This window comes from Sus scrofa, chromosome 9 (genome assembly GCF_054392235.1).
Source record: "Sus scrofa isolate SSC_HxYL_T2T_F1_AM1 chromosome 9, Sscrofa_HxYL_maternal_Yorkshire_Landrace_v2.0, whole genome shotgun sequence".
NCBI lineage: Eukaryota > Metazoa > Chordata > Mammalia > Artiodactyla > Suidae > Sus > Sus scrofa.
In genome coordinates, this window is record NC_139391.1 from 50,007,863 (window position 1) to 50,022,533 (window position 14,671).

The following is a 14,671-nucleotide window of genomic DNA, read 5'->3' on the forward strand; positions in this document are numbered from 1 at the left end:
TAATGGACTGGGTGGGAAGACATGCAAGAATTTCTGGGCTTGACCTGCCATTTGCTTCACGCATGCCTTGGGCAGATCTTGAAGTTTCTTCTTTCTTAAATGAAGCACTGGCCGAAATGATCAACAAGGTCCATTCCAGGTGCAAAATGCTATCAATCTATGATCCTTTATCTGGAGTTACTTCCATTACATTAGAAAACACACTTGAAGCATGTAAGATTCTTGCAGCTTATAGCTTTCACAGTTCACTATGGAAGAGTATACGCATCTCAGCCAATGATAAAATAATCAAGGTTAAAAGAAAAAAAAACTCTACAGAAGAAAGCAAAAAGAATGCTGTTTAATCTGAGTGTACTAGAACTTGTTTCTAACCAACTCCTGAGGGAGGAAAGGAGCAAGACATCTAAAGATTGTTGGACATAAAGTAACAGCAACACTTGTTTATCCTGTTTGGCCATTGTCTCATTAGCTGCTGCTTCTGTTTCTCTTGTACCAACGACACTATAAGCTGCCTGAACCTTAGCATTGTATTTTTCCCTCCTTCTCCCAGCACAGTGCTTTGCCCAAAGCTGATGCTCAATATTTAATGGTTGACTTTAAAAACCATCTAAAGATCATTTAGTAAATCTCCAAGTGAAAATGAGCCTCCTTTGAAATCTTTTTCTTGAAAGATGACTTTCAAAAGCATCTCCATATCCCTCAGTAAATCTTACTCACTTTTCTGAATAACTTCTACTAATAAGAGATCAAAGAAATTCATGCAACAAATATTTATTGAGTACCTACTAAATCCCAGGCACTAGGTTTTAGGTGGCTGGCCAAAAAGACATTTAAAAAAAAAAAAATTCTTCAGAAAAACAAATAAAATCTGACAAAAGATCTTTTATTTTTTAAAAAAATGGCTCCTACCCTCAAGGAGCTCAGAACTTTAGTGGAAGTAGAAAGATGTTTACATGATCATTATCATGCAGGGATACCAAAGCAGGTATAAAATGCAGAGTAACTGAAAGAGCACATAGTGCTGCCTTCAAAAGACAGGAAGAGCCTTCTAAAAAGAGATGGCACTTGAGCTGACCCTAGAAGGACACGTCAAGATGTGCCAAGCAGACAAATGGGAGCAGAGGTATGGAAGTGTAGGGAATATAGTCTGACCTGGGCATTACCTAGAGCTGAGTAACTAAAGGGGAAAGTATGAGGGAAGGGTAGTGGGACCGGGGCTGGGCAGGTTGGCGAGGGGCCACAAAAGGCTTTTTATGTCCATCTGGAGTTCCCACTGTGGCACAGTGGGTTAGTGACTTGGTGAGGATTTAGTCCCCAGCCCAGTACAGTGGGTTAAAGGTGCAGTTGCAGCCCAGATTCAGTCCCTGACCTGGGAACTTGCATATACCATGGGTACAGCCATAAAAAGAGGTGGGAGGGAGATGTTCAATTTTATCCTGCAGAGAGCAGGAAGCCATTGGCAACATTTAAGCATCATCGATTTCATCAACATCATGATTTAATGACACTGGGCTCAGGTGTTAGAAAACTCACTCTAGCCAAGGTCTGAAGAATAGCTTGGAAAGGAGTAAAATTGCAGAGACAGCGAAGCCAGTCACGTGACCTCTGCTATAACTTCTGCAAGAGACAGGAGAGAACTGGAAGGGGGCAGTATTTGCTCTGTGTCACACGCTCCTATGCCACTAGTTCACTTTGCAGTAGGGCGGGTATATCTTATTCCACCAGCTGGATTACACTTTTGGGTGAGGACAGCGCCTGATGCCCCTCACCCCCTGCCTTGAGACAGTCAGGAGGGGGAATTAACAAACTTAGCAATTGCTTAAACCAAGTGAAATGGTAGGAGAGAGAAAGCGAGTGGTTTCTGAGTGTCTGATTAGCAGCACTAACATCACTGAGGAAGAAAAGGGGTGGCTCTGGTGCTGGGAATGAAAGAGGGGAGGGCATGAGGCCACCGGGGGTGGGCCAGATGTTGAGTTTGGAGGTGCCTGTGGGGAAGCGGAACCTGGAACTCGGGACAGACCTCTGAGTTGGCCCATGTGTACTTGCATCATATGAATTCCCTGGTGGGTTGCAACCTTGGGAACTGCTGAGCGACCCTAGGACTTAAGCGTAATGGGAGAAGCAGGGGCAGGGTGGGGTGGGGGGGTCAAGAACAGGGCCCTTGAGAGATGCGTAAGAATATAAAGGGTGAGCAGAGGTACAGAAGAGGAGGTAAGAAATGGCAAAGGGACTGCCAGAGAGGCAGAAAGCTGACCAGGATAAAATGATGTCATGGAACCCAAGACATGAAAATTTCAAGAGAAATCAGTGAGCAGGGTCAGACTCTACCAAGACATGTAAAAAGGTGCCCACGAAAAGGGAATCATGTGTGCAACTCATATTTGCAAATCTCAAATGATTCAAACTAAGGAAGGAGGGTACGAACAATATATGGGATAGAATGTTATGTTTGTGTGTCTGTCTACATATGGAGAGAGAGAGACCCAGAAAGAGAGAATGATGAAATGTGGTGAAATGTTAAAGAGTGGTGAATTGGTGAGGACATCTGGGAGTTCTCTGTGCTCTTCTTGCCATTTTTCTGCTAAGTTTGAAATAATTTTGTAAGTTTGAAGAAACTGAAAATTAGAGAAAATGGTTCTATAGGATTTAGTGACTAAGAGGTCACTGGTGGCCTAAGCAGAGCAGTTTCGGGGGAGTGGTGAGAATAAGGCCTCTCCTGCAGGGTATGGAGCTCAGAATAAGAGGTGGGGAAGTGAACACAGCCTGCCTTTTATGATGCTTGGCTGTGGATTAAGAGATAAGAGGTTCAGAGTTCCCTGGTAACTCAGTGGATTAAGGATCCAGTATTGTCTTGCTGCTACGGCATGGGGCAGGTTGATCCCTGGCCCAGGAACTTCCACACAGCCATGGGTATGGGGAAAAAAAAAAAAAAAAAAACTAAATAAAATTGGGATCAAATATATTTTTTAAAAAAAGAGAGATGAGGTGTAACCAGATAATGAGATCAAGTAAAGGAGATTACTTCAATTTTTTAGAAGAGACTTAAACACCTTTACATGCTGGGAAGAATGAAAAACTGAAGATAGAAAAGAAGGGTGATATGCTGGAAACAAAGTCCCTGAGACCACTTAAGCCTGTGTATTTTCACTTTAAAAATACTGAGACTCGAAGGTCATCCTCATCCTTTTCTGGGTGAGTGCCTTACATGTGCCTATGGTCCTTACTTCAAGCCCAGCCTTCCCTCTTCACCGTACCTGTCCACCTAAGTCTCATCCTGAATCATTGTGTGCTCGCCTGTGAATCTTCACAGGTTTTCCAAATCCCACGTCCGCTGTGTGCTCAGAACCAGTCATGGTACTTAGCGAAGGGCCAGACCCTTGCCAACCAGTGAGAAAGGGCCCAGGGAAGATCCTTCCCAGGGAAGCAGAATGTTGTTCACAAGGAAAAGAAGAAAGTGCCCCAGTTAAGTAAGGTTTTCAAAAGGATGAAACACAACAGTTTCTTTCCTGCGTCTAAACAACTCTTAAAGTAACTCTTGACTCTGTAGACAAGGAAAAGAAGTGATAGTGTGAAAGATACGTAGCATCTTTGACTAATTAATGTTAAAGTTCTTGTAATCACACCCTAAGTAACCTTCCCACCTTTCCAAAGAGCTCTCTTTCTCTGTTCTTTTTAGGGCCACACTTGTGACATATGGAGGTTCCGAGGCTAGGGGCTGAATTGGAACTGCAGCTGGCGGCCTAAACCATAGCCACAGCAACGCAGAATCCAAGCCATATCTGTGACCTACATTGCAGCACATGGCAACGCTGGATCTTTAACCCACTGAGTGGGGCCAGGGATTGAACCTACATCCTCATGGAAGTCAGCTCATTACTTGCTGAGCCATGATGGGAAGTCCCAAGAGCTCTTCATTTGGTTTTGCCTCTAACACTATCAACAGAGCTAGACTTTTTTATTCATCTGAACATTGGGTCCTTCTAAACTAGTGCTGGAAAGTAGAGGTAATTAATATGTTCTCTAAATTGTATGACTTTTCACAGATGGAATGTAAAACCTGAACTCAAAGAACCCATGTTTTTGGGTACTAAACACAACAGAAACCTCTCTAGGTCAGAGCTAATCTTGGGGCCCAGGCACAACCCTTAGGGCTCCAGGGTGGATCAGGGTGACTTAAGGACAAGAATGGCTTTTGTTTTAAAGCCGATGAACATTTTCGGTGGACATCAAAGGATGCCTTGCCCTCTCTGCTTATGTCACATAGACAGAAGAGTCATGACAGGGGAACAGCCAGATGCTCCCTTCCACAGGGTTGGGGGTGAACTTCCTGTGGACGGCACAGTGTGACGGAACATTGATAACGAAGAACAGATCTTACTAAGAAATTATCTTCTCAGCATTAGGCACCAGGAGTCCACAGAGCTAAGGTTCCAGCCAGAAGACTCTGCTCTGTGTATGTGGGGACAACCTCCTGCCATTAAGCAGTTATTCTGAGCGCATGTGGTCTGGACTGATTGTGAATGTTGGCAACAAAAGAACCCCAGGGAGAGGGGGATGAAATAGAGGATTTCAGTGCTGATGGAGATTAAGCAGCCAGAGAACGGCTTTTTCTATTAACTTCAGGGAACTCGGGTCTTGCCACCTAAAGAGTGACACCTGGTGCCTCAATTGTAGGTAACAAATCTTCACTAAACCTCCGATCTCAAGTAGGCTGCTCAGAAGGTGAGAGGAATCACGTCAAGCCCGTAAACGTCTTTCTTTCTGGGGACTGAAAGGCCATCTCTGGGCACTTATGTTTACGTGAATAGTGGATTTAACACTTGAGACCACTGAAGTTTCTTGACATGATGAGTCCTTGGCGTTGATGACAAAGCTCCCTGGGAAGAGCAGGATTGTAATCGGAATTGGCAGCCGCAAAGGTGTAACACGATTAAGACCAAGTGGCAACCCAAGATTTGGGGTCTGGCACCCCAGGGAAAAAAATTTCTTGATAGGTTGTTTGGTGGGATTGAGGAGGGAGAACTGGACAAGTTCCGTCAGATGGCAGCAGGAAAAAAAAAAAAGAGAGCCTTGTCACTTATTTTTTTAGCAATTCAAAGGCTGGACAAATATTGAAGAGAATGATGTTTTCAGCATGGATAAATATTTCTAGATCAGAGTAAAGGGGGACTCTCTTTTGACCTTCAGGAACAGTGATGACAGCCATGAGGAGAGTGGCTCTGTTTCATGAACACACCCTTAAAAGTGTAAAATGACGATTTTTTCCTGAATCCACTACAAGGAAGGATGCTCTGGGGCTATTTGCAAAGCCTCCTTTTGCTCACATTCTGCCCACCCCCAACCCCATGTATCTCAATATACCCCATGAAAGAAAGGACCTTTTTTTTTGGCTGCCCCTCAGCAATAGGGAGTTCCCAAGCCAGGGATCAGATAGGAGCCGCAGTTGTGACCTACACCATAACTGTGGCAGCGCCAGATCCTTTAACCCACTGTGCCAGGCCAGGAATGGAGCCTGCTTCCTGGGGCTGCAGAGATTCCACCAATGCCATTGCACCACAGCAGGAGCTCCAAGAAAGGACCTTTCTTAATTGAAATGCAAAAAGGGAAGTTTTTCTTTTTCAGAGCACTGCAGATAAAAATTCAAAGCTTAGAGGAGCTAATCAGAACCTGGCCAATCCACAAGAAAGTTCAGATTCTAAGAACAACATGCTCTAAATTTCAAATTATAAGCCATTCTTAAAATCTGATATCAGAAGTAATAGTGTATATTACTGTTTTAAATTTAATAATCTCAACCTTATCATTATGAGACTTCATCAGAAGTAGAATATCCTTTAACATTATACAGGGATAGGATGAGTCTTAGCAATGATATCAGAAAAGTGAAATAAAAGTTGAACCTATCGCAATAATCTGATCATTTTTCACAGCAAGCTGAAATAAACAATTTGAGCAAAAACATGATTTACTCATTTCAGGTTTTTTTTTTCTCTAGAACAAGCTGGGTAACTTGCATTTTTCTATTAACGTCGCATAGATACAGGCACAGAGGCTTTTTATATGTGTGCTCAGAAAGGAAGAAATATGTTGCAGTTATATAACACCCTGAGGCATATGGTCATCTTACTGTTTTCAGTAAGCATTTAATCATTCTTTCCAAAGGCCTCTTAACTCAGCTAGTTTTTCACAAAGTAATGAGTGCTTTATTCCTTGGAAAATATGTCTAAATGGCTTAGCACAATATAGTTACATAGTGTGTCTATTATACCAGGAGTACATTTTGTTGTTACAAGACTTTGGAAAGCATAAAGACTGTTCTGAAATTGAAATATTTCCCCCAGATGTTTGATTGCCTAAGTACAGGCTATATTAAGGAACAGAAGCAAAACAACCCTTGTGGTTTCACAGATGTCCTATGGCAGACTCTTTTATAATGCTCTGAATAAAATCTAATTTGTTTCATCTGGTGAAGAGGTCATTTCTAGCTTCTGACCTATATGAGTAAGGAGATCTGATCATCTGAATTGTATTTCATACTAAACTTGTACTTGGTGGGTAAAGCGAATCACTAATGTTCATTCTGATAAAGATTTTTTAAAATCGTTATTTTAATTAAAATAAACTTGCATGTTTTGATGTTGCTTTGCACTTCCTTTGTTGCAGCTCTGTAGAGGTAAAGCTGCTCCTCGCCCTCCAGTTTGGAAATGCTTCATTTGCAACATTTTAAAAGTCGAGGATTTGCCCTTAATAGAATGCCCATTCTAGCTGTTTCTTTCTAGAAAATCCATAATCTGAAATTGCCAGGAGGAATCCCTCAGCTCATCGCTCTCCCATTGCCTGAGATTAGGAAAGGACCCTCTGTTCTCTTTATGCCCTTTCAATTCCATGGTCATCTTCCTAGAAGGCTCAATGCTCAGTTTGAAAATCACTCATTTAAAATTTGTGAAGAGTGCCAATCCTGTAACTCTACATTAACTAAAAATATCTTTTTAGGATTACCAGGAACACTGGTCTCAATACGAAAGTGCAAAATCAAGCAGTGGACCAAGAGGTCAACCTTCTGAAACAACCAATGGCCAGCAGCCCTCCAGAAGACCAGCCAAGCACAAGGTTCGAAAACAGCATAAGCACCGGCATGGCCCGAAGTCTTTGGTGACTGAAGAGCTGGCTGTCAGTCAAGGAAACCAAAATAACATTCCCAGACAGCAGCAAAAGCACAATAAGCCTACCGATGCTTCCGTAAAACATGAAACAGTTGTGGTTATGAATGCCCCGGATAATGATGTCCAGCACTCAAGTGTACTGAGAAGCCAGGGTCCCGCAGTAACCTCCAATAAATTTGCTCCCCCACAGCAGGCCTTTGACAAGGTATTATATAAAAATTCCACCGGATATCACACAGTGGTGAATATTAATAGAGAAAGAGGACACAAAGATCAAGAAGAGAAAAGATTTTATCAGCAGCTACACTTCAACACTCTTTCCAATACGGACTTGAACTACCTTCATGAACTTGCTGAGAAACAAGTGTCCTTTAGCCAGAAAGGCTTTCAATCCATTTCTAATGTGAATGTTAATGGATCAACTGATAAGAAGCAGCAACCCAAACAGACTTATACAGAAACAAAATATAAGAACTTAGAAATACTATGGTAAGGATTTCACGTTCTCAAATGGTTTTCTAGAGAAATGAGAGACTGCTGGGGAAAGACAGGAGAGGGAAGATGGGATGGCAGGTGGGGGAAGAGGGTGGGGGCAGTGTCATGGTGATGGTCAGGTAAGAGGAAAAATTCACTTAATGTCCTTGACTCTGATTTCTGCCTAAAATAATCCACTTTTTTTTTTTCTCCTTTTTAGGGCCACAACTACAGCATATGGAGGTTCCTGGGCTAGGAAGTTCCCGAATTGGAGCTGCAGCTGCCAGCCTACACCACAGCCCAGAAGCAAAAGAGCTGAGCCACATCTACAACCTACACTGGCAGCTTGTGGCAACTCAGGATCCTTAACCACTGATAGAGGCCAGGGATGGATCTGAATCCTTATGTATACTAGCCAGGTTCTTAACCCACTGAGGCACAATGGGAATTCCTAAAATAGTCCACTTTTGATGTATTTCTTTTTTCCTTGTCTCCTCTACTTTTGCCAGTGTAGTTAAGCCAGAGGTTGGAGGGAGAAGAGAAAGACAGAGGGACTCAGTCAAAAAAATATATATATTATTTTTTGAGAGTTGCAAGTAATGTTTGGAGGAAACAAATTATCTCCAACCCTGTAAGGGTCTATCCTAAGAAACTAATCTAAAATACAGAAAAAAATCTGTATGTGTAAACATCATCATTGATAAAAATGGAATAACTTAACAGTAAGGAAATGTTTAGGTAAATTATAATATTTAATATTGTGTAGCCATTAAAATTTATGCTTATAAGGAAATGCTTTTATAAAGAGAAAATAGTAAGGTTCAAAAATAACACCTACAGAATATGAGCTTTTCCTACTATGTTAAAATGTGCACGGAAGATGAAAAATGCACCAAAATGTCGAAAGTGGTTCTCTCTGGTAAGAGATTGGAGTTATTTTTGATTTCTTCTTTATACTTTGAGTTGTCCAAGTTCCCTACAATGTAGATGCATTACTCCCATAACTAGAAGAAAAAAGTTATTTTAAACATCAATTGGGGGGGGTTATCTCTTGACGTCATCCAGTGTGTTTATTACACACCTGATATGGCTGAAATAGGACTAAGATGCTATAGAAGAAACAAATACAGTATGATTCATGAGAACTTTCAAGGAGCTCATCTTCAAAGTAGAGGCACAATTTTACACATATGAATTACAGGAGACATTTAAGTGCTACACTTAAAGGTACAGAAAGTACATTTAATAAGATTCAGAATTAGCTTCTTAGAAGAGATAATGATAGATAGAAAGCAGGCCTTCTTGTCTTTTTTTTTTTTTCCTGACTTTAGAGGGAGCGCTTCTAACATTTTTTGCCATTAAAAATATTTAATTTTTAGTAGTTAGGGAGCTGAGTAGGAAGTGTCCTCCAATTCCTTTTTTTTTCTCCCCCAAGAACTTCTAACATAAATAGGTGTTTGACGTTATCAAATACTTTTCCTGCATCAATTGAAAAATATCCTCCTTTAATGTGGCTAAATGTATTAACAGATTTTCTAATATTTCACCATCCTTTTATTCCTAGGATTAACCCAATTTGTCACACTGTTTTAATAAACTGCTTGATTTGATTTGTTAAAACTGTTTAGGATTTAATATTTCACAGGCAGGAAGTGAGACTGACCTAAAATTTTCCAGTCTGCCACTGGCCCCATCTGGATGTGTTATTAAGATTAATTCCAGCCTTGGGAGTTCCCACTGTGGCGCAGTGGAAACGAATCCGACTAGTATCCTTGAGGATACGGGTTTGATCCCTGGCCTTGCTGAGTGGGTCAGGGATCTGGTGTTGCCGTGAGCTGTGGTGTAGGTCACAGACTTGGCTCAGATCTGGCGTTGCTGTGGCTGTAGAGTAGGCCAGCAGCTGCAGCTCCAATTGGACCCCTAGCCTGGGAACCTCCGTATGCTGTAGGTGTGGCCCTAGAAAGTAAAAAAAAAAAAAAAAAAAAAAAAAATTATACCAGCCTTAAAGTAATTATTACCCTATTTTATATCCTCTGGGACACTTCATATACAATTGGACTTATCTGTTACTTGAAAGTTTCATAGAATTTTCCTTTAAAACTATTTAGTTCATGTGTTTTTTTGTTTGGCTTTTCTTTTGATGTTACTTGTGGGCAGATTTTAAACTTTAGACTACTTACATTTTTTGTGATACTCACACATATTGCTACCATCTTAATTTGTCCTAACCACCCAACTTTTTTTTTTTTTTTTTTTTTGCTTTTTAGGGCCACACTTGGGGCATATAGAGGTTTCCAGGCTAGGGGTCAAATCAGAGCCATAGCAATGCAGGATCTGAGCCGCATCTTCGACCTACACCACAGATCATGGCAACACTGGATCCTTAACCCACTGAGCGAGGCCAGGGATTGAACCTGCATCCTCATGGATGCTAGTCAGATTCATTTTTGCTGAGCCACGATGGGAACTCCCCCACCCAACTTTTTCTATGCTTCTTTGTTTTAATATTGTCTATTGAACTGATAGAATTTTCTGTTATGTTTTCCCTCTACTGATTTGGAAATAATATATTAACTTATATACTTAACTAGTCTAGCACTAAATTAATATTTTGATTCTCCTCCAGACATATTCAAAATCATGGGATTGATCTAATCCAGTCACCCCTTCTGTCACACATGTTAATCGTATCCAGCACCTCAGAAATTATTCATTGCTTTTATTATTGTTGTAAAGTCAACGCTGTTTTACATTTAACCTATTGTGTATTAATGTCTTCGCCTCACATTCTTTCTTCTGCTTTATTTTCTTCCTGAAGAAGTTCTTGCAGCAAGTGCATTTCCATGGTAAACTTGAAATTTCTTTTCTTGACTCTGTATCTTATAGTTTAACCTTGCTCTGTATCTTATAGTTTCTATGAATTAAAATCTTTGAAAAAACTGTTTTTTCTATTTCTTGGTTTCTGTATTTCTTTGAAAAGTCTTTTTGTCAATGTAATTCTCTTTTTTTGGTCTTTTTTTCCTTTTCTTGTTTGTTTTGAGGGCTCTTTTTGGTTTTTGGTATTCTGAAGCTTCACTGTGAAGCATCTAGGTTTGAAATTTGTAATCCTGCTTGTGATTTTTCTGTTATTCTGAAATATGACAGTTCATCTCTTTCATAAATTCTGGAGAATTATTACCCATTTCCCCTTTGAATATTATGTCTCTTATGTCTGTTCTATTTTTTCCCTTCAGGAACACCAAATGGATGTATATTTGATTCTCTTATTCTAGCTAGACTCTGTGTCCTTTAAATTGTTTCTTATTTTCAAACTCTTATCTCTCTGCGTTTTTTTCTGAGAAATTTCCTGTTTAGAAGTCTCTTCATACTCTTTAATATATCCACTGAGATGTACATTTTCAGGGATGGTGTCTTTCATGTCTAGAATTTTCTTTATGGTTTCAATTAAAACCTTCCTGTTTTTTTTTCAGAATACATTTCTCAGGAATTTGATTTCTTCTTGCACGTTTATAATGTTTACTTATGAATGTTACCTAGAAATCTACTCTGTGTGTGTGTGTGTATGCGCGCGCGCATATGCATGTTCGTGTGTCTGACTCTCATACTTGGTAGGTTGTTTCCTCATATGTTCTAGGATTTTGGATTGTGAACTTATGTTTAGCCATCTGATGTGCAGACAGCAAGGCAGGCTTGGGTGGGAATGTATCCTTCCAGAGAACTTCTGTATTTGCTTCTCCCAGACATGAACAGAGGGGTCTTACCCCAGGATTATTTTTATGTTAATTTCTTAATGCTGGATTTCCATGATTATATGGGTAAGGTAAATATAAATTCCAAATATTGTCCCATAGATATTCACAGGGAACTTTTTTCCAGTTCAGAGCCTAGACTCAGATAAGCTTGCTCTCTTGTTTCTCAAGGCTGGTCAATGAGTTTTTCACTAATCCACCTTTTTATTGAGGGCGTAGCTCTTCAAGGGTGACAGCCTTCACACAGGCATCTCAGTTCAGATTCCCTATCCCACACAAGGCCAAGATCTCACACATCCCATCCCAGTGTAAATGTTGAAATTCAAGCACTTAAGTCCAGAATTCCTTCAAAGAAAGCTGTAGCTTCAGCGTATCCAAAATCTGCTTTAGTTTTGGTTCTTGTTTAGCTTATGGTCTTTGAAGATTTCCTGTCTCTCTTATAAATTCAGCTATGTAAGTAAAATGATGTTTAATTTAATCCAACATTTCCAGGTATTTTGTGGTGGAGGAGGTCCTTGATTTTTCACAATGGTGGGTTGTTGTTTTTTTTTTTTTTTCTCTATTCTGGATGCACTAAATGAAAGTTCTAAGCCAGGGCTAGCATATTCTATAGAAAAAAATAGGAGGATATTAAGATAAGAAATTAATGTACTTATGAAAAGATTAAGTTAAAGGACCTTAATTTGATTGGGAGAGTGATAAATGCATCAATATAATGGTTCAGAAGGCCTTTAAGCTAAAAGTCTTCTGTATCCGGGTTTTATTAACAGATTTGTGCCTTTTTTCTTCCTCTTTAAGGAAATTCCACTCTTCCTCTGACAGCCAACCTATTAGAGCATCTCCCGACTCCCGGCTCGCCCAGATAATGGAGCAGCATCAGCAAGCCCTCATGCAGCTGACCGAGGTGCAGCCCCATGAAGGAGCCTTATCGGGAGTCACTCTTCCACCCATATTATCAAGGGTGGAAAGTGAATCCCAACTCAGTTCAGAGAAAAGCCAAAGAAACCAAGTGAAAATTAGCCGCAGCAATTCTGAAGGCTATCTGTTTCAACTGGAAAAGGGGGAAAAGCACAGGAAAAGAAGTGGCCCTAAGGTATCAAAAGCATTTTACTTACCAAGTAACCTTTTTTTCTTTGTTTAACCAAATAACCTTTTATTTCAATACTACACAGGGACCTTGACTGTCATCCCCCTTATCATGGGCCTGGAATGGGGGTGCACATCTCCCCCTCCCCCCATCTTCCCTCCCCCTCCTCCATCCCCACCCCATGAAAACTCTTCTTGGCTTCATCTCACCTCAGTTCCTGCGGTAAAACACCCAAGCTAGCCAGTGACTGAGCTTTTCTGAAATGTTTGCCAAGCTTTACTGTGTTCTTTGTTCACTACAAGATTCACCATTACCAGCGTATTTGTGTACTTCAATATTTTGCATCAGGTCTCTTTTGTTAAGTAAAGGAGATGGGAGTGGGAGGCAGAGAGGTTTGCCAGGAAGAAAGGAAGGCGCATCGAAGGAGCCTTTTTAAGTCCTCTGTGTTTCTCCACTGTCACAATTAAAAAACAAAAACAAAAACCCAAAGATCAGTTGTTTCTGGTGTCAAATAGTAAGGAAAAGGCTGGGAAATGTGCTCGGATTTATTGCTTCCTCCTCATTGGAAGCAATAGGCCTGTCGTGAGTTGGGGTCCCCGGGGAACAGACTCAGAAATGGAGATTTGTAAGGAGAGCCTCAGGAACCACCCCTGTGAGGGGAGGGGCAGGGCCAGGCCCAGGGAGAAGGGGCACCTTTGAGGCAGGTGCAACAGACACCACAGCAAAGCCCACTAGGGTTCAAAGGTTGGCATGGCCTTTCAAAGGCAAGGAACCCAAGCTTTTGTTCCCACACCAGGATCACCCACTGGCTGTGACTACTGCTGGGGCACAGCAGCTCCATTTAACTCAGGGCAGTTCTTAGGGAGGGACTCAGGTGTGAGCCACAGCAGACGACACTCCCAGCAGCTGGGGGAAAGAGGGTCTGGGTCCAGAGTGAGATGTCCACTGTAAGGCAGTTTTAGGGAGCCATCCTTAGTTCAGTTCAAGACATAGTTGTTGAATTCCTGCCGGGAACAGTGTCCAGTGCTGGGATGTATAGAGAATGAGCTCGCAGTTGCGTGGAACTGGGGAAGGCACGCGTGTACATGGCTTTGGTATTGTGTTGAAATAAAAAGAGAGCCGCAGGAGGAGCACAGAGGAGCCCAAAGGGGGGTCACATCCCCACCCAGGGGTCATGCAGAGCCTCAGAAAGTGATCGTCAAGAGTCTTAGAGGATGACAGAGAGTTAACAAAAGGAGAAAGACTGAAAGAACATTTCCGGCAGAGGGACCTTGTTCCAAAGCTTAGGAGAACACGTCCCATGCTAGGAACTGAAGCATTTCAGGGTTTGCTGTCACTCAAACTGGGTGGTGCTGAGTGTCCAGAGTTGAGAAGTAGGTCGGGGCCAGGTCTTCAAGGATCTTGTCATTAGAAGAAGGCGGGGGTGCTCCAGCCTCTCAGCTGGGAGGTAGGGGTACATGCTGGTAGGAGGCAGTGAAGAATTTAGCCATGGTTAGATCCGTGTTTTACAAAGGCTGCTCTACGGTGTGCGGGGCAGATGCAAAGCACCCCAGGAAGTTAAATGATCATGAAGTCAGCAGACCCTCACCTGGCATCCTCAGAGAAAAAGGAAAGGGTAGCCTTGGAGAGAAGAAGGGAAAGCTGGACTAGAATGACACTGGGTCACAGCACAGAGAAGAAAAGGACGACTGGTTTGATGTGTTCTCCTGAGACGTGACCTCAGAGGTTGATGCATATAAAGGCCCCAGCCCACTGCTGCAGCCCCCACCTTAGAGCCTGCTCAGCCCAGGTCTTCAGCTCGCTCAAACCCTAGGGTCCCTTCCTCTGCTCCTTCACACACCCCCAATCTGAACTCCTCACCTGACACTCCCTCACACCCTGCATCCTGCTGGGGTCCCTAATTCTTTCCCACATCATGGAAACCACTCGTGGTTGTTTGGAGCTAGAATAACCCCCAGCTTTATTGTAAATAAGAAGAAATGTGTTTCTGGGATCACAAGTAACTTATTTTTCCACAGAAACATCCTTACATGGTAGTTAGTGCTGAGGTATGATTTGGTACTGTTTTCAAGTACTTCATGAATGGGTTAGGGTTTGTAAACCAGGCTAGGAAGCCAGACGCCATGCATATTATTACTTCTAAAGGGAAATGTATTCAAAGCTTAGGAGCCAACACAGTCTCAAGGTGAGGGCGTCCT

The 14,671-nt window shown here is 41.8% G+C and overlaps 2 protein-coding genes across 5 annotated transcripts in view; one reads left to right on the forward strand and one right to left on the reverse strand.

The window, feature by feature from the left end:
• Window positions 1-14,671, reverse strand: part of BSX (brain specific homeobox) — a 233,360-nt gene that overhangs the window by 122,075 nt on the left and 96,614 nt on the right. The window lies entirely within an intron of this gene.
• Window positions 1-14,671, forward strand: part of JHY (junctional cadherin complex regulator) — a 61,385-nt gene that overhangs the window by 36,319 nt on the left and 10,395 nt on the right. For both annotated transcript variants that reach the window (XM_005667440.3, XM_013979491.3), the window contains exons 5-6: window positions 6,994-7,652; window positions 12,185-12,479. In XM_005667440.3, coding sequence (XP_005667497.3) covers window positions 6,994-7,652; window positions 12,185-12,479 — 954 coding nt within the window. The remainder of the gene's footprint in view (window positions 1-6,993; window positions 7,653-12,184; window positions 12,480-14,671) is intronic.